General features: G+C 36.9%; 3 protein-coding genes across 6 annotated transcripts; all 3 read right to left on the bottom strand.

The window, feature by feature from the left end:
* Positions 1–486: 486 nt before the first annotated feature.
* LOC112175366 (gibberellin 3-beta-dioxygenase 1) lies at positions 487–2021 on the bottom strand. The gene is made up of 2 exons (XM_024313037.2): positions 1543–2021; positions 487–1075 (listed from the first exon to the last, which is right to left on the bottom strand). Exons 1-2 carry the CDS (start codon positions 2019–2021, stop codon positions 487–489), a joined length of 1068 nt encoding a protein of 355 aa, XP_024168805.1.
* Positions 2022–13600: 11579 nt separating this feature from the next.
* LOC112179205 (geranylgeranyl transferase type-2 subunit alpha 1) lies at positions 13601–17898 on the bottom strand. The gene is made up of 7 exons (XM_024317542.2): positions 17483–17898; positions 17224–17384; positions 17024–17128; positions 15778–16578; positions 15500–15680; positions 14723–14909; positions 13601–14168 (listed from the first exon to the last, which is right to left on the bottom strand). The coding sequence occupies exons 1-7, from the start codon at positions 17771–17773 to the stop codon at positions 13780–13782; spliced, it is 2115 nt and encodes a 704-aa protein (XP_024173310.1). The 5' UTR covers positions 17774–17898; the 3' UTR covers positions 13601–13779.
* A 633-nt stretch (positions 17899–18531) lies between these two features.
* Positions 18532–22964, bottom strand: LOC112176525 (putative GPI-anchored protein pfl2). Of its 4 annotated transcripts, none has more exons than XM_024314493.2 (4): positions 22944–22964; positions 22240–22317; positions 21349–21611; positions 18532–20297 (listed from the first exon to the last, which is right to left on the bottom strand). In XM_024314493.2, exons 2-4 carry the CDS (start codon positions 22262–22264, stop codon positions 18801–18803), a joined length of 1785 nt encoding a protein of 594 aa, XP_024170261.1. In that variant the 5' UTR covers positions 22265–22317; positions 22944–22964; the 3' UTR covers positions 18532–18800. The 4 variants fall into 4 exon arrangements, with proteins under 4 accessions (XP_024170261.1, XP_024170262.1, XP_040366422.1 ...); XM_024314494.2 differs by lacking the exon at positions 22944–22964 and adding an exon at positions 22405–22787; XM_040510488.1 differs by lacking the exon at positions 22944–22964 and adding an exon at positions 22491–22787.
* Between the last annotated feature and the right edge of the window lie 575 nt (positions 22965–23539).

Raw genomic sequence — 23539 nt, 5'->3', positions numbered from 1 at the left:
AGTCGCTACCACCAAGGCCGGCTAGTCTTGGTCAGCACGACCGCCGCTCAGAGATGCAGTCCCCAACAACGATGCAAGATCCGTCTGGTTACCCTGAGCACTGGCAATCACCCAATGAGCTCCGTCAAACAATAGAAATCGAGAACCCATCCGACAGCAACCTGCAAGACATCAGCGCAGCCCGAATTCTAGCCCAGACTCTAGGGGCGCCACCAGACGAGCATGAACATGCAGTCGGAGAGAACCGGCTTTTAGGGTTTCGTCTTTAGGGTTTCAAAGTTAAGTGAGATGTTTTAAAAATACAACACTTGTACATAATAAAAAGTAGCTTATAGATAGTTGCCAATACGAGAACAAAATATATTACAATGTAAGAAAAACAAACAACAAAACAATAAGATAAATAGGAAATAAGCAAGTTGGAAATGTGAAGTCCTCATCATCTTGTGATGTTTGTTTATTTGTCTTTCACAAGAGTACTTGTAATTATTTGGGAGATGTGTCATCCAGGCGGAGTGATAAAAGCGTTTTGTTGTTAAATTTTGCCTTGATGCCAAGGTACTCTTTCCAAGTTACTGAGGGATAGAGGGGAGGATGGCTTGGTCCTACCAATTTTGAAAGTGGTGAGATTTCTGCACTTATCGGTGGTCCGTATAGGTAAGCAACTGATACACGATGATGAGTACGATTTACCACAGCACGGTGGAAGACATTGTGGTACAACCCGTTAGACAAAATATGAATTAAATCACCAACGTTGATCACCAGAGCACTCGGGATTGGTGGAATCATGATCCAACCCCCGTCTCGGAGAACTTGCAAACCACTAATATTGCCTTGGTGGACAATTGAGAGGAGATTTGAATCAGTATGATCAACCAGACCCATGGCTTGATCTGGATTTGGACAAGCTGGGTAAGAATTCAATTGTAAGGCAGCAGATGCAGCTTCAAGTTCACTATTTGGGTTAGCCCATTTGACATCTTCCTTGAATACGCCTAATGACCCAAGCATTAGCCACATCAGCCTCTCCGCAAGCTTTTTCATTTCTTTCTCATATTCTTCAAAAATAGAACTGCAATAATCAAGACATTCCTTACTGCATATTGAAGATGTTATATGTAATATCATAAAAAAATTTAATGAAGTAAGCACATAATTACTATCGTTGCTAGTTGCATTACGCTAAGAAAATTTGAGCTTCATCTAGCAATTGAACATATAAGTACACTTTGAAAAAGAAAAAAAGAAAAAACCAACAATATGCATGTATCTCAATTTAACAACATACTTCATTCACTTGTTTTGGTGCTAACTTTTTTTGTGAATATAAAATTAGGATTTAATTTTTTTCTCTCACCACCCCACCCACATCCATGTGCTAGTAAGATTCACATCTAGGACTCCCCCATCATTAACCAACAAACCATAGCTTAGTTTTATTTTGGATTTAATATTTACAAATCAATAATAGTTTGAAATTAAGACCAAAAAAATTAACCTCAACAAAAAATAATGAGCTACAAGAATGTGATCAAGTACCAAAACTTAAGGTAATCTTCAGGCCAAAGTTGGTGGAAATGTTCAAGTGGTGACCCAACAATAGTAAAGCCCTCAGACCACATGAGCTTTTCACAGAAGGCAGATATACGATGAAACCCATAACCTGAAAAACCAGTCGGGGGACGCGCTGCTTTGAGCTTTTGCTCCATAGGTAGGGTGAAAAGGCATCGAGTAGCAGATTCGATGTCATCAACAAGTTTTTGTGGTACTCCATGGTTTGTAACTTGGAAAATACCCCAAGTTTTACATGCATGACCTATGAGTTGAATGGCATTTGGGTCGTTCAAATCAATGATGGTCACAGACTTTAAAGTAGGTGAATCAAGAGAAGGATACTCATGGACTCGTGTCCATTTGTACTGATCTGGTAATTCATGTAATGATTTAAAGTCATCAGGGTGTTCTTGGTGGAGATAGAGAGGGTGGGATGCAAAGACATCAGTGAGTTTTGATGACATGGTGAAAGCAATATGTTACTGACAAGAAATTAGAGAGATATGAGAGATGGTGGGTGAGTGAGTATTATATAGGGGGTTAATGAGGCTTTTTTATACATGAATTCTGGACAAAGTTTCAAGCCAACTCATAAATTGTTGTATGCAATGAATTCAAACAAATATTTGCTTACAGTTCATGTGATGTTTGCATTACCAAAAACGTGGTTTTACACTTCATTATTTGTCTTTTATTAAAGAAACGGTCCTGTACAATAGCAAAATGACAAAAATATAACCATATATACATGATACATAATTTCCTTGTATGCCTTATATTTTGAATGTCAGAATATTTCCTTATGTATAATTATGTGAATTTCTTTTGTGTTCATGTTTGTAATAATTTGCTAGCTAAGAATTAATTTGAAATATTAATGCTCAAATATTGAGTAACTAGTAGATTTACTCATTATAGCGCTCGAACGTTGTGTGCTATTAATTTATGAGAATGGTTTAGTATGCTAGTTTTTGAACAGTACATTCATTGACAATCAACTCTTATGTTACAAACTACAACATATTTATTATAGCGCTCAACATATGAAAGTCTTTTATTCATTTTGTTGGTGAAATGGTTTAGTTACATGCAAAGATCTTGAAATATTGATTATCTTCCTAACATTTTGTTTATCTTTGAAAAATTAACTTTGAGACTATATAATGGGCTATACTGTATTTCAATAGTGGATAAAGTTTTAGGCCAGTTCATACATAGTTGTCTCCAATGCATCAAAACAAATTCTTTGCTTGCAACTCATGTCATGTTTGCATTACCAAAAACGTGAATTTCCACTTTATCATTACATGTCGTTTATATATTCTAGAAAATGTCTTTTATAGCATAAAAATGGGCAGATATATAGGCATATAGCCATATATATGCATGAGATGTAACTTATTTGTATACACTGCACATTAGCCATGTGAACTAACTATTTTCAATGGCAAAATATTTCCTTATATTTTATGAGATTTTTTTTCCCATATATATTATTAGAGAAATTTTATTAACACATTCTTAAATATTTAATACACATCTCAGTTTTCCTACATCTAAAATAAGATTTTGGATGAAATGGCTGAAAAAACATCTATATTACAAAAGAAAATATAGTTGGAATATGTTTAATAGCTATAATTTTGTTATTCAAGTTGAAATCTTTTTGTTGAGTTCACGACAAGCTTGATTATTAGGTACTATGCATTACAAAATTCCTATGATTGTTCATATTGTTTCATGTTAATTAACGGAGAGAAACTAGAGACCATTCTTATATAAACCCTAATCAAAATCTTCTTTTGATAGCTTGACTACTAGTAATTTTGCATTACAAATTTCTTATGATTGTATATGTTGTTTCATGATAATAACTGATGGAGAGAAAATAAAAACATGTTGTTATAAATCCCAGTTGGGATTAGGAATGAGCAAACGGGGGTGGGGGCGGGGTACCCGCGGGTTTTCCCCGCATTTGTCAAGCGGGGCGGGGGCGGGGTTCCCCATCACTTGTGCGGGGGCGGGGGCGGGGCACTTATTTCCCCCGCTGGGGTACAGGGGTGGGGGCAGGGTTTCCCATTACCCATGCAGATTCCCCATTTTGTTTTGGGCATTTTTATAATTTTTCTTATTCCTCATGAAGATCCGAGAGTTGGATCTTCGTATAATTGTGAAAAGATGATTCAAAAGAAGATCCGTGAGGATTCGACCGTTGGATCATCGTATAATTTTGTGTGGATGATTCTAAAGGCGATCTAGGACGATCCAACCGTTGGATCTTCACATAATTGTGAGAGGATGATCCTAAGGGCGATCCGTGAGGATCCGACCATTGGATCTTAGTATAACTGTAAAAAGATGATTCAAAAGGTGATCCGGGAGGATCCGACCGTTTGCTCATTCCCAACTTGGGATCTTCTTCATGTGTTATTGATTATTTTTCAACAAACTTGAGTACTAACAAATTTGCAACACAAAATTCTTAAGATTGTACATGTTTCATGATAATTAATGGAAAGAAAATAAAAAATTATTATGATGATTCTGATAATTAAATGCATTTAAATCCATTATGATATATATATATATATATAATTTTGTGATTCTGATATAGTTTAGCTTGATGATTTTGATATATATATATATATATATATATATATATAGATTTTACATAGAATTTTGAAATTTGAGGGTTGTATTAAATAAAATGATTAATTTCAGTTTAGTACCATATGGTTTGGGGGTAACATCATGTCTAGGGCTGCACATGGATTGGGTTGGATCGGTTTTGACTCCAAACCGTCTCTATGCCAAAGTAAGCAGTTTAGGCATTTTGGAAAACCGGTCATAAAAAAAAAATCCCAATCTGACCCAATCCAATCCAATTAAAGATGGTTTGGTTTGGTCGGTTTAGGCAGTTTTCACCTATATAATATTAACATGCTATTTATGAACAAAATTCATAGTAAAAATTCAATCTCAAGAATTGAAATTATCTAAATTTAAAATTCAATAATTAAAATCTAAAACATATAGTCCAAAACTAAAACCTAAATTAGATTCAAAGTGATTCAGTTATTTAACGACTTAGCCATCAATACTAGCTTAATATGATAGTATTAAAGGTCAAAGAATGAGAGATTGAGAGATCAGAGATGTGATATGAAAGGATCAAAAAAGCTGTAGCGATTATATACTAAGGTTTTAGGCCTTTGGGCCTTGAATTCAATATGATAGTATATCATTTGAGAATAAAGTTACAACTGGAGATTTAAAACTTATTTAGAACAAACCAGACAAATGAATATATATATATATATATATATATTTATTATGTGTGTGTGTGTATATATATATATATATATATATATAAAACTTTTTCTCTTATATTTCAGACATACCGGTCAGTTCGGGTTCCGCGGTTTAAGTGCAAGAGAAACCAAACCAATCCAGTTCATAAATGGTTTGGTTCGGTATTGAACCAATTTTCAATTTTTAAAGTTGAAAAACCTTAACCAAACCATATTTATCGGTTGGTTTTGGCCGGTTTGTACTATGTTTTGCACACTCCTAACCATGTCAGTCCCTGCTCTTTCAATTTGATTAGCAACACTTATGTGCTTTCAATTTCAATCAGCCGTGCCCAAATTTTACTGTTCCGTCAAAATTTTATTTTGTCAATCTAGTCAAAGTTAACGTTCAAATTGGACAGAACAGTAAAATTTGGTCACGGCTGATTGAAATTGAAAGCACAGAGGTGTTGCTGATCAAATTGAAAGAGCAGGGACTGACATGATGTTACCCCCAAACCACAGGGTACTAAACTGAAATTTATCCTAAATAAAATTATAGAATAAGAAATCAAATGGGTAGTGTATTAAGTAAGAGGTGTGTATTAAGTATTAATGGATGTGCAATTAAAATTTCCCTTTTTGTTGAAAGAGCATATTTAGCAATGTTAGCCATTTTTGAGTCAAACTTTAGCTAAAATGTCATTTTGGCTAGCCACGTTAGAAATAGGTCTGTATCAATGCTCTCTATTTTAGCTAATTTTGAGTTTATATTATTTTTCAAATGAAGATTAAATAGTTTAAATGTATTTATAAATTACATAAAATAACCCAAAATGAATGTTTTAAATTATAGAGAGCCTCATCTCGCTCTCTATATTTAGGAGCGAGATAGCTAAAACTTATAATAGAGAGTCACTTAGGAGTCTGGTGCAGCTGCTAGAATATATAAAAAGCTAAACATGCTCTCCAAAATAGCTAAGGAGCCAAAATAGAGAGTCTGCTAAAGATGCTTTAATTCTCTAGAGAAAATCTTAGTGCCTCACTAGTTAGTTGAGAATTAAGTCAGTGAGACATGACTTGTTGGTTACTAGCCTAACTAACACCGTAGAGGCCATGGGTTCAAATTTTTTAAAAAAAAAAAAATAGAGAGAATTAATATGAAACAACATATAATTTTTTTTTTTACCTTTATTTCTTTAAGTCTCTTTTATGCACTCAGGTGGGTGACAAATCTGTCAGCGGCCATGTTACATTTCTTGTAAACATGAGCAATTTCGCAATGCCAATTACCCCTCCGTAGAGCTTTGCAACATGAGAGAAGACCATGGAAGGGATGCATACATCCCAATAACATCCTCTTCAACCTTCTCATTTCTACCTTTCTAATTTATTCATCGCCACGTGTATTCCATTATCCCTAAAAATCAGATGATTAATGGACTAAAATGACACATTTTCAATTTCCCTTTGTACCCCTATTTACTCTCAACAGTATTGAAACTCTTCGGTCATCTCACGTTTATGAGCTTCTCTTTTTTTTTTTTTTTTTTTTCTTCAGAATCATTGTGGACCTGAAACTCTTCAACTTCCATTGATGCAGTCCTCTAGTCTCTATCTTTTCTCTTCACCGAGTTGGAAGTCCTCTAGTCTCTATCTTTTCTCTTCACCGAGTTTGCAAGTAGCAGCGGTGCTCAAAGACAACAAAGGCAACTAATCTAAATATTCAAGTTTTGTTTTGTTTTTGTTTTTGTTTTATATTGTTTTTGTAATTTAACCCATGCATGATTACATTAGATTATGAAAAATAGTTAATCGTTGAGGAGTATGCTAGAAAAATCAATATGAAATTATGATTTTGATTTGTTCAATTGTAACCCTCTACCATTCATAATAGGATTAGAGAATTATGCTTCTAAAATTGTGCAATCAATCGTAGATTTGTGCAATTGTACAGAAGTACATCTATAATTTGTGGCTTTATGCAATCAATTGAACTTATGCTTATGATTTTTAATAGGATTAGAGAATTATGGATTCTGAACCTAGATTAAAGTTGATGCTCTTTGTTTTTTTACTTCATGTGATCCATTCTCATTATTTTTTTAGGTGTTTATGGGGCTCGAAATAGACTTAAATTTGATTGCAGAGGAAGATGATAATTATAATGAAGATGGCGTGGATGATGATAATTATAATGAATATGGTATGAATCACGAAAATTATATATAATGAAGATGGCTTGGATGATGATAATTATAATGAATATGGTATGAATCACGAAAATTATATATAATGAAGATGGTGTATGAGAAGAATGCGGTCATAGTTTGACGAAGTGGTGTTAGCTCAGTGGTTAGAGCATCCACTACCTATGTACGAAGTCATGGGTTCGAGTCACTATGAGGGCAGGAGTGAAACTCTTTGATCCTCTTTTAAAAAATGAAGGAAAAAAAAATGTGGTCATAGTAATGGTGGTGAAAGCTCCATTAATGTGAAGAAAAACTCAAAGCCGTATGTTGGAATGGAATTTGATTATGATTGCATTGCACAGTCATTTTATTTAGAGTATGTTAAGATGGCAGGGTTTGTTGCTTCAAAAATAACTTGTCGTCGATTGAAGGTAACTCGAGAATGGGTCGAGGCAAAGTATGCTTGTACAAGATTTTGGACAAAGCGAAAAACTGATGCTCATAACCCCGCCCTTGCATGAAAATAGATTGCAAGACAATGTTGCATGTCAAAAGAAGGCAACTAGGCAGGATGTGAAATGGGTTGTTCAAAATTTTGTGAAAGAGCATATATAATTGTGAAACTTCTCTGGAAGATGTCGTGGACATTTCATGTTATAGAAACATTAGTTCTAGTGATTTGAACAATATTACTACTTTGCATTCAAATGGAATGAAACCAAGTAAGATTTTTGCTGCATTAGCTAAATAGTGTGGAGGATATCAGGACACTGGTTTTTTACAAAAAAGATATGAGAAATTTTTGGATAAAAAACGTCGATTAGAATTGGAATCTGGCTATGCTAAGGCAATGTTGGAGCATTTTACTAGCATGCAAGAGGAGAATCCTAATTTCTTCTATGCAATGGATCTAGATGAAGAGCAACACTTAAGAAATGTTTTTGGGTTGATGAAAAAGGCCGAGAGGACTACAAGATTTTTGGAGATGTGGTTTCTTTTGATATGACATATATCACAAACAAATATAAGATGCCTTCTGCTCCTTTTATTGGAGTAAATAATTATTTCCAGTCTACATTGCTTGGTTGTGCAGTCCTTGTGGATAAAACTACATCAATATTTGTAATGGAGACATGGAGTTAGATCAACAATGTCAAAGAAGAAATATTTAAAGAAATCCCCGATGGTAAAATTGATGCCAGGAGTTAAATCTCAGCTCATTTGCATCTGTAGGAAATTTTGCTATAGAAGAAGAAGAAATTGAAGCAGTACTGTTGCTTGATCGCTAATATTCGAGAATATTTTTTTGAAGGGAATGTGGATTTCATTGACGCATGCCAAGATGGCCATTACACATCATTCTGCTGCCTTCAACTAGACAGATCTAGAAGTTGTAGTAAAACTACTATGATACATAGAGATAGACCACCTATATTCGAACTAACCGCTCACTTAAAGTGAGCCTATAAACTATGGATAAAATGGAGACATAGAATATAGGCCCGTACCACATAGGGTTGTTAGGTTCCTAATACAAGGGAACTTAGTGTAATTAGACAAAAAAGCTAAAAACATAGGGTTGGACCAAGGGCCTAAACCCTAGCCCAACAAACCGAAGTCCAACAAACAGTGTCGGCCCAATAGGGGAGTCCACCAAGGAATGCACCAGGCCCATCATTGGTTCGGACCAATCCACCTTGTCCCTTCCACCGCGCCGTCGTACAGCACCCGTTCGGCCGAGTTCCGCCCGACCCACGTCGCAAGACCTGCGTCGCCATGCCCGCCTAGCCACACCTTCTCGTCCCAGCGATCCAAGCCAAGAAGTGCCAACGCTTCCGTGACTTGGGTCAGCATAGAAGACCCATCTTTGCAGGCCCTGCAATCGCCGCTCCATCGATGGGGATCCATGGCCGCCGTCGATCCCAGAAGCCAGCACCATGAATCAACTGGACCAGTGAAGCACGCACACCCATCGCACCATCCTAGCCGAACATTCTGACGGAAACCGAGCCAAAACCTTCCGACAATCCCATGGGCAGTAGATCTCCCGTCCGGCAGCAAAACCATGACGACGGTTCGACAGGAGGCCAGCCCCTACATCCGGCCGCCGCCGAACGAGAATGAGTTTGCAGACCGAGGGTCTTAGGGTTTCTTTCAATGTATTTTCATGCAGAATTAGATTGATGAGGTGTTGTTTCACCAAAAAACTTAGTAAAGTTAGAGCATCTTTAACAATGCTTAATATCCGAGAATATATGCTTATGTTAATAGAAAGAAAGAAAAATTATGGAAAAAAAGTAGAAGAAGAAATTAATAAATGTGAAAATTAATGCAAATGAAGATAAATAGGGGTACAGAGAGAAATTGAAATTGTGTCTTTTTAGTCTATTAATTATCTGATTTTTAGGGATAATGGAATACACGTGGCGAACAATGAATAGGAAAAGTAGAAAATGAAAGGTTGCTAGCATTCTCCTAATGGAATTGTTAAGATTCATTTTTATATTTTTTTTATATTCTGGACGACAATTTTTTCCCCACCCCAACCGAGATTTGAACTCATGACCTCCACGGTGTTAGTTAGACTAGCTAACCAACAAGTCACAGCCCCCCTAATGGAATTGTTAAGATTAATATATTGATGGTTTTAGAATTTCTTCTACGGGTTGTGTAGCTACTGGAGGTTTGATTAGAAATGGTGAGGGTGCTTGATTATGTAGCTTTTCTGTCAATCTTGAAGTAGGAGAGTTTTTCTCGGCGGAACTACGGGCATTATATTTTCGGTTGAAGTTGCTTTGCATAATAACTTTGACAATGATGGTGTGGAATCAGACTCGGCTCTTGTAGTCAATTTGTTCCATTAGGAGGTGGAGACATATGATATCGAGTCGGTTTAATTTATCATTCGGCATCTTGTTAGCACTAAACCAGTCATCATAAAGTTTTCAAATGACTGACCTTTGATTGAAGGAAGGTCTGAAATTAGGATAAAAAAAACGAGCTGCATCTCTATTTCCAAACAAACCAACAGGTAGAAGCAAAGGCTTCATTCCATTAATTAGAATTGGAGAATTCAAAATAAAATTTGAAATTTGCTAACAACCAATCTTCAAACCTGTAAGAGAAGAAATGCCTTGCAACTTGAGGAACATAAATGGTATTCCATACGGATCGCTTGTTTTATATACACAATTTCATAACCAAAGTGTTTTCTGCATACCTCCAAACACCAATTAATGAAAATGGATCTAATAGCTATTTCCTCAACCATGCTTATCTAAAGCAATTCTCTACTTCATCCAAATACAACAAAGAAACTCTTTTGGTTATCTAAAAGCACTTTTGACGTTAAAAGCACATTTCTTCTTTTTTATTAATAAAATTAAATGGAGGGACAAGCAGGTGAGTTTGTTTTCTTCTGTGACCATCTTCCTCATCAGCAGCACATTGATGGTTTTGTGTAATTTGATTATGCAGTTGAATTACAAGGCAACGTGGCGAGGAGCATGCAAGATGGCTTGATAACTTTGGTAATCAAATTTCTCCACTACTTCATCTCAAGTTGTGTACTTGTGTACAATTCCGGTATTCATCCCTGCTGCAGACACCATCTTATGCAACGTCAATGCTATTCTGTGTAGTACTTGCTCGATCAGTTTGTTCCATGTGGGACTCCTCTTTGTAATAAGATGATAAATCAAGAAATTTGTTGACTACAAGTCTACAATGTAATTACCCAACAGTTTCTATCAAAATGTCCGTTTTTTGTTTCCCTTCACTTGCAGAGGGAACACCTTAAACCTTACATTCTAAATTGCAAATGCAACAATCATGTGTTGGGTATTTTCTATGTCACATTAGTTGCCACACTTTAACATTGTTCAACTAGCTAGAAAAAATAAATAAATAAAAATATCCCATTTCTACAAGAACAAAAGCGTAACTGGAAGTCTAGACTGGTGGCTTGAAGACAAAACGTACTGAACTGTGGCGATTCTCTAGTCAAATAGCTATTGAGATTTGAGAAGTCAACATCTTAACATACATGAATAAAGTATCATGTATACTACCAGAATAACAAATACAGTACTTTTTTGCTAGCATCGTATTACATTGTAAACCTAACGACGGGAAAGAATGAGAAATGAAAGAATCACAGTATAAAAGTAGACAAACGAGTAAATATTAGTGTAATTTATCGCGATCCATGCAGCTCGATCGAGAGTGGAAACTACCTTGACCAAAAACGAATTAACAGTTAATTTTCTACCAGCAATTGTATTCCCTAATATGATCAATTCTGTCAAATGCAAGCTAGCTAGCAATATCAGGAAAAGCGTCCCAATAAATTACAGAAATGACACCTGATTCATGATTTCATCATTTTTCCTATTAGTTTCTTCTGTGTGAGAGAAGAGAAGAGCATAGATACCTTGTCTTGTCAACAGTGTGTGAAGCTATCTCATATATGCATGGAATGATATATCCAGCACTTGTAGTGTCTTCGACATTCGATCTCAAAGGTGCAAGGGCAGTTAACTAAAAACTTAAAATACCGAGCTAAATTATTTTTATTACTGAAATTTAAGCAACATGGAAACTGCATGGCCTCAAATCCTGTCCAAAGACCCCAAGTATATAAGATGCTTTTACTCTCAACAATTAAACAATCAAGACAGCCTTTGACCTAGCTCTAGTTCAAGAATTAGAGACAACAATGCAACTCATAGCTCGAGTGACTTTAGAGAAAATCACCCATAAAAACTTATAATCAAGTTCTGCATCTTTTGATGTCTTGTGGCCTATCATAGGTGCCCAGGCGCGTAAGATGTATATATCTTATTCCTATCCGAACCTTTTCTATTTTGCATGGGGTACACTTCCTTCATTAGAGAAAGCCATTACGTATTGATGAGCTAATTAGAAGGGATTATGGATTTATGGGTAGTAACTTTGCATGGACTACAGTCCTTAGTGAGTATCACCAGCAGTCGGAGAAGTTGATGGAAGCTTTGGGGATAGGCACGAGGTAATGAGCATGGGCGTAGCTAGCTAGGGTCGAGGAGGGTCAAATGACCCTCTTGACCTTAGCTTTTCTCTTATAGATATTTCATATTTTTTGCTTAACATGCTTGTAAACTCCTTGTTGACCCCTCAAACTCTTCTTTTTTCTTTCACGTTTCATGATTTTTTTTTTCTAGTTTTTGAGTAAATCCTCCATGTGCTAGATTTAAGTCACACTTTTAAGGAAATAAGATTTTTCTTCTTTTTCTTTCTTTCTTTATTGAGTATAAATTTTTCACTCAAATGTAAATGTTTCACTTAAAAGTTGAAACTTTATTTTTGATCTCTTTTATTATAAATTCTGGTTATGCCACTGGTAATGAGGGGCTTCGGTTTGACTGAAATGACCGAGTTGTGCGTCCTCCCCAAGAAAGAGGTTTCGGATTTTCTTATGTTTATAATCAACTCGAAGTTGACATCGTGCGCCTCAAGAATTAGTCACTACTCATTGTTGATGAACAACCCCTATTAAGGATTTGTTTATCGAGCAAGTTAGTTAAGAAAACATAAACAAAGGTTTAACATAAAAAATCCTCAAATAGCGCTTGACCAAAGAAGCTTCCCACCACTGGTAAATCAAAAGGTACGTTGGAAGCTTGAAGTTTCTTCTTAATTCCTATATAAAGGAGTACCTCTTAGCTGATTACAATCACAGCTAATTGAAAAATCTCATTGCACTTTTCATTTGCTTAACTCAAGAGAAGCTCCTTACCAAAGTAAGGCACAGAGAAGATATCAAAGGAGCTAGAGTTCGATAATATGGTGTTAATGGTGTCGAAGTTAAACAAGATGATGAACAAGCGGGATATTTATCTTCAGGCCCTATTAGGGTTGTTTGTAGGTGCTATTTTCAGCTCTTGTTTTCATGGGTTTCAACTGAATATGGAGGAACAACTTGACAGAAGCCATTTTACACACAGCATGGGTGAGTAGTTCTACAATATCCTTGCTGTTGCAAGTTGTCTACTTGTTTTATATAACCTAAGCCAAACGCTTATGGAAATGCATTTGATATTTATTTCATCTTCATCACTCTCTAATCCTATAGCACCTCTCTAATTCGTCAAATACGACCCGGTAATCTCAAAATGCAGTTGAATTACAAGGCAACGTCGCAAGAAGCATGCAAGATGGCTTGATCACTCTCGTAATTAAATTCCTCCATTTCTTCATCTCAAGGTGTCTACAGTTCCGATATTCGTCCCCTCTGGGGACACCATCTTATGCAACATCAATGCTATTTTGGGTAGCACTTACTCGATCAGTTTCTACCATGTCCGACTCCTCTTTGTAATAAGATGATATAATTCAAGAAATTCTGTAATTACCTAACAATTTCAATCAAAAGCTGGCAACACCATGGTGTTTCTTTTCTCTTCGCTTACAGACATCTGCCAAGGGAACACCTTTAGCTTACGCTCTAAATTGCAGATGCAACGCAAAATCATGAAAACACAAACCCATATCCACTAGAACAAAAACAAGTGTCCAGAGGCATGAAGAGAAAATAGGTATGGCGAAGTAAACATGATTGGCAAAGGACTAGTGATTTATCATGTATATTACCAGTATAACGAATAACTACTTTTGTTGAGATTGGATTACATGGTAAACCTAACTAGGGGGAAGGAGAAATGAAAGAAACCACGGTATAAAAGTAGACGAAGGACTAAAGATCAGTGCAATTTATCGCCATCCAGCCACTCGAGAGTAGGAACTACCTTGACCAAAAACGACTTGAAGTTTTCACCAGCAATTGTATTCCCCAATATGGCCAATTGTGTCAAGCTCATGCTTTTAAATATCAGGAAAGCATCCCAATAATTTGTCAGATTGATACATCCATTCACATTTTCGTCCTTGTTCCAACTAATTTCTTCTGTGTGACAAAGAGGAGATGAGAAAAGATACCTCGTCTTGTCGATAGTGTCTGAACCTATCTCATTGTATGAAATATCCAGCACTTGTAGAGACTTCAACATTCTCAAAGGTGCAAGAGCAGTAAAACTACCAAGCTTGTTGTTACTCAGATTTAAGCAAGATAGAAGCTGCATGGCCTCCAATCCTGTCCACAGACCCAAGTATAAGATGCTTTTTCTCTCAACAATAAAACAATCAAGACAACCTTTGACCTAGGATTAGTTCAAGAATTAGAGACAACTATGCAATTCATATCTTCAGTAACTTCAGATGAGGTCAAATCCAAAGAAACCACCACCCACCTCACATACCAACAAAAAAAAAGAAAGATGAAGACCAAGATGAAGGGCTTTAAATATATGCAGGATTGCTTAAATTGATTAGTCTCTTAGTATGCAACTGTCCAGTTTTGTCCATTTCCAGAATTCTGCAGTTCAGCTAGTTTCAAATATCATATTTGTTATCATAGATATGTCCTCCAACATCTTTCCTGTACAGACAAGTGCCTAAAGTATAAAGTATTGAAAACTTTTTCATTATGAGTTCCACATGAACTAAATGCTGGATAAATTAGCTAAAAACCAGTATGAATCGGAACTTTCAAACTGAATCCAGGAAAATACAGGCAGTTTGGATACAAATATGTGAAGACTGCCACACTGACATACAAGATTCACAAAGTATGAGCAAGAAGCGTACCTTCAATTGAATGAAGTTCATTGTGGCTGAGGTCCAGCATTTGAACCCACAATAATTTTTCAATGGATCCCATCCGCGTTAGGGATAACTTATTTAGACATAGACATGTGTAATTGCCAATGCTTGAAGAAGCCAGGGTTTTATGGCTAAAGCAGTGTTTCAGCAGAGACTCCTTACTAGAAGTTAACTGCAATATTTACTAAATCGTAAGAACCAATGAAACCTCAAGAAATGTAAAAATAAAGTGACCGAAAGTACAGTAAGCTCTTTACAAGATAATCCTCATAGAGTCATAATTGCAACCATAAATTAAAATACAAAAAGAAAAAGGAGTGGAAGAGCACATTGAGTACTTTGGTGTCTGATAAAATAGTTGTCTACTTCCCGAGCATTTCAAATGAAGTTAATATAAATAAATAAATAAAAATATTATATTCAACCATTGTCAACAGTAGCCCACTTGAAATAATCAGAAGATGGAGTTTTACAAATACAAAAAATAAGTGTTCAACTTAGAAATAACTCAGACACGATGATGCATTCAGCAGCAGCATCATAATGAATGTATTTCCATAATTCCACTGCAGGAATATGGATTATTTGATCATAAACATTAGTCAGTGTATGCAAGAAATAGATCTTGAGATGCAGCCTCTGATATTGACATAGAAACATGAATACACATCAAGATGAAATGTAGCAACACCATCAACAATTAACTAGAAATACTGAAAGGATAGAGGGTCATGCTTTATTTCATGAAGAAAAGAAAATTACCTGCTGCAAGAAAACTAAGCTGTGCTCATCTTTGTAATACTGACAATGTGTCGGGTCCAACTTTAGTAGGTCAGCATAAAGCTCCAGAACTTCTTCAGAATTGACCATTTTGTTTGCACATTGAGACTGAATAACATCATAAGCTGTTAGTAATCTTGCCAACGTAAGTTTTCCAATTTTACTGCAAGGAGCAAGAGGAGCATTAGAAAGATACAAAAAAAATTAAGAAAATGCAAACTTCAAATTTTCAATCTGCACATGAAATGAAGCACGCTTACCAGCTTGTCTCTGACAACAACTCTCGGAAAATAGCAATTTCATTAGCAATAGTCTCTGCACGCCAATTTGAAGTCGTTGGCTTATCAACATTGTGAATTATTAGATCATCAATAGAGAGTGATTTGTGTGGCTCCTCAGATCCTGTTTGGTACAAGGAGAAATTTTCATCTCTCCACAAAATTTTATCCCTGCCCTGCGTTTTAGACGGTTCAGTGTCAACAGGGGACAGACACACTTTGAAGGCCAACCGTGTAAGATGGCTATAGTCAAAACCACTTGAAGAAACAATGCCCTGAGACAGTCCGACACTAACTTCCACCGCACAGGCTTCTTCATACTGGGAGTTTGCTTCTGGAAATCGGATATGAGTAACCCAAACTTGGGAAAACTGGGAGCTAATTTGTAAAAGTGGTTTCCAATCAAGATCTTCTGTGCAAAACAAAGATTCAATAGCTACGGTAGATGAATTTACACCTTTGACAGCTTGATTAAAATATAGAACCAGTGGAAATGTTCCTGAATCGGAATGGAAACTATCAAAAAGTGATGCCGAACAATCATATAAGTGCCTATTTCTTGATAGAATGACATTGGATCCATGGGCAGGCCAAGAAGAAGCAAGTAAAGGAGCATCCATTTTCACCGTCTGATCAAGAAGCCAACGATAGTGAAACCAACCGCTTTGATCATCTGGATCTGTAAAAATAGCTTGTTGTACAATCCCATACTCCTCATTCAGAACTTTCTCTTTTGGAAAGAACCCTGGAGCTTCTTTCTTCAGCAAACTAGACAGGAGTACACTGCAAGTTCCACACTATAGTCAATCAGTGATCAAGAGAAACATAATTTGGCCAAATCAAGCATTAAAAGATAACCGTACAACATTGACCGTTCTGAATCTGTATATTCTTGTGACATAATCACAAAGAAGACACTGAAGACGCATATGTAAGGAATGTGTACACTGATCTAATCTTTTGTTGTATACTTCCGTTTGAAGCAATCACAACTCCATTTCCATTGACTTAGCATTAAGAACACTAACTAGTGCAATATAGGTAGTTCAATCGAAACACTAGGAGCCCACGTAAACTACAATACTAGTTAGTAGTAAGCAGTATTTTCAGTAGCATGGTCCATCATTTGGCTTGTAAAATGAGTAAAGATAAAAAAAAAATTAGTAACATGAATTTGCCACATTGCACTCAAAGAAGTTGGAAGCACATACTGCCATAAGGGCCATACCTACGATTGTGCCAGGCCGAGTAATTGCTGAAATTGTTTTCGATCATTTCGGTGGTATAATCCAATTCTTCCTTCTCTGATCTGTTCAACAATGCAGCTACAAATCTAGAAACAAGAAATCAAGACAACTAAACTCAGACAATTAATTCAGCACAAAAAAAAATCTGAAATTCTTGAACCAGCAAGAACTAAACTTTCACCTCCGGTAATTCCAAGCATGGAAATTCCGGGAATCCGCGGTCTGAAACTTTTTGAGAAGCTTCAGTTCATAGTCTAAAGAACAATGCCCCTTGCTCAGCACCCATTTCCGATGATGCCAAGCTCCATACGACTTATAATTCTGCTTCAACGCATCCACCACCTACAAAACCAATCCCCAATTTTCAAATCCTCAATTGAAACCCAATCTCATCTCAATTAAATTCACAATCAAAACCGCATCAAATCGATTTCCCTCACCACTTTTAGTTCCAGGTCGAGAATAGCCTTGATCGCGCCGGAATCGGAGTCGGAGTCGGACTGAACGGCGAGGAGGTTGTGCTGGACGGCGAGCTTTCGGTAATTCCAGGCGGTGTAGCACTCGGGGTTTTTCTCGAGGAGCTTGGCGCTTACATCGAGAGCTTCCTTGGTGTAAACCTTGCTGTGGTGGTTGGAGAGGAGCTGAGACTGAAGAGCGCGGAGGTCTTTGGCTTTGGCGGCTAGAGCTTCTTCTTCTTCTGGCTTCGGAGCTCGCCGAGGAAGTCCGTGCATTTTCGAATCGGCGATTCAAATAAACTGATCGTCTCGTCTTTTCTTTCAGTCAAAACACAGTCGAGATTGACACATTTCTGGGCTCGGTATTTATACTACCCTGTCCATCAAAATTTTTGGTCAGAGATTGACAATTCTGTCCCAATAATCTTATAGATTGAGCAAACTTGATCTTTATTTATAGACAACCCACCACAACAGATGGTCGAGTTGGTAAGAGAGCCTTCAAGTCTAGAATTCTCATATTTGGGTTTAAATCCCGCCAATATTAATTAAAGATTAAATCTCAATCTATTTTTTGTAGTAAGGGGAGGAAGCATTTTCACATGACTCTCCACGCACGGATTAGTTTCTAAGCAGTCTTTGGAAATACTGTCTAATCTCTTGATAACAAAGAAACTATCTTATAGATTAGAAAAGAAAAAAAAAAAAAGCAGTGTTCATTTACTCACATAGGTGATCAAGAATTTTGTAATCATTTATCATGTTTTTAGTAGTCAATTCGATTTGTTTTTTGTCTTCAAATCTTCAACTTACACTCGCTAAATCTTACAATTATAAATACTTTCAAACACCAACATAAGGAGCGACCTGTTGTGACGAGCAATACTACTCTTACATCCTGTGTCGGAAACATGTAAGGACAGGACCTCCTTTTATAGTCCAGAGTACCTCTCTAAATTTCTAAGAATGAAGGATCATTTATCTTGTTAGTTCAAATAAACGTCCAAAGAAAGGCAAAAGAAAAGGGTTGCCAATCGAGCAAAACTGGTTAACCGTATTCATAATTACTATTCCAAATTTATACATAAATACAACCACAATTGGGCAAAGCAAAGCTACGAGTCTGGTGGTAATATTCAATATCCCGATCCAAAAGTCAATATCCATAACTTCGGAGATGAAGACATACATGCTTTATATATAAGCTACTGAATTCTCGATCCATAATTTTTAACATCTGTTTCTCTTAGTAATAAGTCCTACTCCTACAATTTACCGCACCAGCTTGCAATACTTACTGCGATTAGTCAGGTCCAGGCATGACACTTGAAGCCTCCAAACAAGGTCCAGAAGACACCATATTCACTTCCTCGGCCAAAGTAGTTGTGTCTCCACAGGACAGTGAAACTGAACCCACATCCCCACTCACATTGCTGCCGTTGGTGAAATCTGAAGCTGCTGACGGCCCATGTTCAGCATTCACATTATTAGCATGGGGAATATCCTCAGACACCAAATCTTGTGGCATCATTTCTGCAGACACTGGCTTAACAGCAGCAACCATATTCACTTCCTTGGCCGAAGTAGTTGTGTTTCTGCAGGACAGTGAAACTGAACCCACATCCCAACTCCCATTGCTGCCGTTGGTGAAATCTGAAGCTGTTGACTGCTCAGCATTAACATTATTAGCATGGGGAATATCCTCAGACACTGAGTCTTGTGGCATAGCTTCTGCAGTCATTGGCTTAACGGCAGACACCATATCCGCTTCCTTGGCCAAAGTAGTTATGTTTCCAGAGGGCAGTGAAACTGAACCCACATCTCCACTCTCATTGCTGCTGTTGGTGAAATCTGAAGCTGTTGACAGCCCATGTTCAGCATTGACATTATTAGCATGGGGAATACCCTCAGACACTGAATCTTGTGGCATAGTTTCTGCAGTCATTGGCTGAACAGAAGACACCATATTCACTTCCTTACCCGAAGCAGTTGTGTTTCCACAGGACAGTGAAACTGAACCCACATCCCCACTTCCATTGCTGCTGTTGGTGAAATCTGAAGCTGTTGCCAGCCCATGTTCAGCGTTCACATTATTAGCACGGGTAATATACTCAGACACTGAGTCTTGTGGCAAAGCTTCTGCAGTCATTGGCTTAACAGCAGACACCATATCCACTTCCTTGGCCAAAGTAGTTATGTTTCCACAGGACAGTGAAACTGAACCCACATTCCCACTCACAATGCTGCTGTTGGTGAAATCTGAAGCTATTGACGGCCCATGTTCAGCATTGACATTATTAGCATGGGGAATATCCTTGGACACTGGCTCTTGTGGCATAGCTTCTGCAGTCATTGGCTTAACGGATTCATTACTCTCTGATCCTGGTGCTAAATTTCCAACTTCAGTCTGGCCCACCTTTTCTTCATAGGCTTTCTTTTTGAACGTTCTCCTCTTATATGGGGGTTTCTTTGGTTTAGGTTCATTAGAAATCTCTTCACATTCTGACCGCTTTCTTTTAGATGGAAGCACTGTTAACTCAGAGCTGCCAACTGATCCCATGGATGACTCAGCATCACTTAACAAGAGAGCTAGAAGAGCAGTTCTAGCCACTTTTATCTCAGCTTCCTTTTTGGTTGTTGCTGCAGCTCCAATATAACGAATTCCCCCAATCTCGACAGTACATGAATACAGTGGTACTTTGCTAGAAGAAGTATCCCTCTGACACTGATATACAGGAACGGCATAATTCATCTTCTGTGCATACTCTTGAAGCAGATTTTTGCATAAGCCAATTTCATGCTAGAACAAACATCCAAACAAGGTCAGCCATGATCTTGTTTTGCAAGGCATGTGAAAATTTAAATTAAATACTGGATACATATAAAAAACAGAGCGGTGGAAACATACAGATGCATGGCATCCATCTATACGACCAGGGCACTAGAATTGAAGTTCAGCAACCAATACACATGGAAAGAACAAAACCAAGAAATTCAACTCTGAATTTTTAAAATTTTAAAGCTGAAGTCCTTACTTATCTCTCCACCTTTATTATTTTTTATTCGGTGTCTCATTCTGGTGGAAATGCCATTCTTTTTCCTCTATAGAATATATCATTATCTGTTTAGATTTTCCTTCTTAGTTACTTGGTATTCCTCTAGTATACCCTGTTTACCAGGGGTGACCCATATTAAATTGGTCAATTTTAAAAGGGAAAATCATCTAACCGTAGACTTCTAAAGCTCCGCAGCTTATGAGAACATAAAACATAGATCATACAGCTTAGGAACCATAGACTTTGGCTATATATTGTATGCTTCTTCATAATACAACTGCAAGTCTGCAACGAGATTATAACACCACACAATCTTTGCCTCTTTTTGGGTTATAATCGTCCACTACAAATAACTATTTCAGCACTTTAAGGGAATCTATTTTCCCAAAAAAAAAAAAATGGGGGATAGATTTATTGGCCTAGATAATTCTCGAATGTCCATTTTTCTTACTTGTTTTATATAGATTTTTTTTATTTTTTTTATATAGAAACATGCACATTACGAAGTCCATATGGTAAGTAACAACTGCAGAAAGTATTGTCTCACACCAATAATCCACATACCCAATACCTATGTAACCACTGTGCATGTGTGTGTGTGTGTGTGTGTGTGAAAAAAAGAGAGAGAGAGAGAGAGACAGAGACAGAGACAGAGACAGAGACAGAGACAGAGAAACAAGCTGTAATCGGAGCGCCGAAAACAATGGTTGCATTTGAAGGATAATAAGAGAGTAAAAAACTCAGAACCAATAATGAATCAACTTTCAGGGTCCAGAATAAGATAAAACAACTTACGACAGGTTGAGAGATGCATTGTGCAGCATCACCAGATTTAGATAACTCCACCAGAGCAACTTCAGCAGCTGACTGTTCAGCTGCCTTACGATTAGTAAACCCAAGCAAAGAGTCGTATCTAACATCATTTAATATCACAGTAGACCTGAAGGAAGGCTCATGTGAAGGACCTTCTTTTGTAGTCTCATATACTGGTGTCTTTATTCCCATTTTCTGTGCATACTCTTGCAACCGGCTCTTGAATACATAGCATTTTGAAACACCTTATATGACAGGAAATATAAGAAAAGTAATTACTGACTAAACTAACATGAACGTATCTTACTGACATACAGGACTGTCCTACAGAAGGGATGCACAATGAAATTTACAAGTCGCACAGGATATAAAGCACTATAGAGGGACTGGGACTCCAAAAATTCTTGTACATCATTGTGCTTCCCACAAATAAAATTACACATACATACATCCTCCTAAGAAAAATGTGGAATAAAAGGGGAAGAAAGGTTGTTGGTTGAGCTAGGATTCCCTTCCTCATGTGTCCCCTAAAACCAGAAATAACACATTGGCATGTAAACTTTAGGTTAACTTAGTTTCCACAGTTTATCAATCCTAGAAGTTTGACTTCTCACACACAGTGTCTACAAACTAGGATATGATGAATAGCATTTCTCCTGACTGTATGGAAAGAACATTTGTCACACAACCCTAGATGGGCAAATCAGATAATCCAATTTCAGTGCTGTGAAAGAGCTAAATAGTCTACAATTTGATTCAACTAATGAACCTGGGTATTACTAAATAGTGACGATAAAAGCTATTTGCAACGATACAACCTAATACTCATTCTCATAGACTTGACCTTGAAAAAAAGAGAGACGAAAAGATTACCTTTAAATTCTGCATTGGTAGCCATAACCGAAAGGTGTCTTCCAAACTGACAGATTGATACGCAGATAGAACCTCACACTGAGCAAAGCAAACGAAAAAGAGGGCGGTTAGCATAAGCAGCTATGCAAAAATCAGAATAAAAGACATACGACTTTCGGAGATTACAAGTGAGAAGAGTGTTGCTAAAATGGAGGAGCTTATCAACATCAACAAAATAAGCAATACTGAAAGATAATAATCCACCCATTTACACACAATGAAGAACCCCGAAAAGTCTTCAACTTTCTTTCGAAAAATAAATCATATTTTGCAGTAGAATTGCATATATATCACACACTTCTTGAAATAAAAATGCAAAATTAATTTATTCTGTCCATCAACCCTAACCCAGACTCCTTTGACCGCCAAGACCCAGCTGTTTGTTTGCGCTGAAAATGATCAGCAGCAAAGAAAAAGCCATGATTTATGAATAAAGTGCAGAAGCCATGAATTAGGAGCACGAAAAAGCTTTCACATTTACAGAAGGAAAAAAAAAAAAAAACACTAAAAACTGGGTCCAGACTCCAGACCCATCAAGAATCAAATTTTGCGATCAGTTGGGAAATAAAATGAGAAAGTTTGGGAATTCTTGACCACATTGAAATTGAGTTGTGGCAGAGAGAGAGAGAGAGAGAGAGAGAGAGGAAAGAAGAGGAAGAGAGTACCTGTTGTCTAGGTAAAGAGACCAAAGACAAGGAGATCATGTTTAGATAGTGTTCTGCTTTGCTGTTGCACGGCAAAACTAGTGGGTTAGTGGACCCAAAGTGGGCTGGATCTTAACAATTTCGGACCTAAAATTGATTGATGCCCACTTAATTTTCAATGGTTACGCTTGTTTTTTATGGCATAAAATAAAGAATCCGAATTACTTGTATACCTTCTTACTTTTTTTCTAAAAGGTTCTCATATTACACCGATAAGGCGATATACTTAAAACTTTCACTTTTACACTAGTTGACATGTATGCTTCAATTCAGTATGTTTGAAGGATAAATACAGAAGTATAAAATGGGTGCACGTAGCATTCAGTGACTAAACCATCTTTATACCACCTATCAAATGAAGTGGAATGATCGAGAAATTGGAAGGGTGGAGCTCTAATGATGATCTTTAAAATGAAGACTTTATGACCAACGGTTGTGAGATTTTTAGATCTTTATGAGTATATCATTTATGCGAATTTCAACTAAATTGAAAATCGTTAAGACATTCAAAATTAAGATTTATCATTTATGAACATGAAATGTTTAATTTGAACAAA

Source organism: Rosa chinensis, chromosome 7 (genome assembly GCF_002994745.2).
Source record: "Rosa chinensis cultivar Old Blush chromosome 7, RchiOBHm-V2, whole genome shotgun sequence".
Classification (NCBI taxonomy): Eukaryota; Viridiplantae; Streptophyta; class Magnoliopsida; order Rosales; family Rosaceae; genus Rosa; species Rosa chinensis.
Note: the sequence above shows the minus strand (reverse complement) of the source record. Positions and strands in the feature narration are given on the sequence as shown.

What these genes read in the sequence shown, in the direction of transcription:
- LOC112179205 (XM_024317542.2), bottom strand. Translation starts at nt 17,773, where the DNA reads ATGCACGGACTTCCTCGGCGAGCTCCGAAGCCAGAAGAAGAAGAAGCT. An exon ending in TCGACCTGGAACTAAAAGTG is followed by an intron (nt 17,385 to 17,482) that starts GTGAGGGAAATC and finishes TTGGTTTTGTAG; the next exon opens with GTGGTGGATGCGTTGAAGCA. An exon ending in TGAACTTCATTCAATTGAAG is followed by an intron (nt 14,169 to 14,722) that starts GTACGCTTCTTG and finishes GTCTGTGGACAG; the next exon opens with GATTGGAGGCCATGCAGCTT.
- LOC112176525 (XM_024314493.2), bottom strand. Translation starts at nt 22,264, where the DNA reads ATGGCTACCAATGCAGAATTTAAAG. An exon ending in TACCAATGCAGAATTTAAAG is followed by an intron (nt 21,612 to 22,239) that starts GTAATCTTTTCG and finishes CTGTCATATAAG; the next exon opens with GTGTTTCAAAATGCTATGTA. An exon ending in AATGCATCTCTCAACCTGTC is followed by an intron (nt 20,298 to 21,348) that starts GTAAGTTGTTTT and finishes TGTTTGTTCTAG; the next exon opens with CATGAAATTGGCTTATGCAA.
- LOC112175366 (XM_024313037.2), bottom strand. Translation starts at nt 2,021, where the DNA reads ATGTCATCAAAACTCACTGATGTCTTTGCATCCCACCCTCTCTATCTC. An exon ending in GAAGATTACCTTAAGTTTTG is followed by an intron (nt 1,076 to 1,542) that starts GTACTTGATCAC and finishes TGATTATTGCAG; the next exon opens with TTCTATTTTTGAAGAATATG.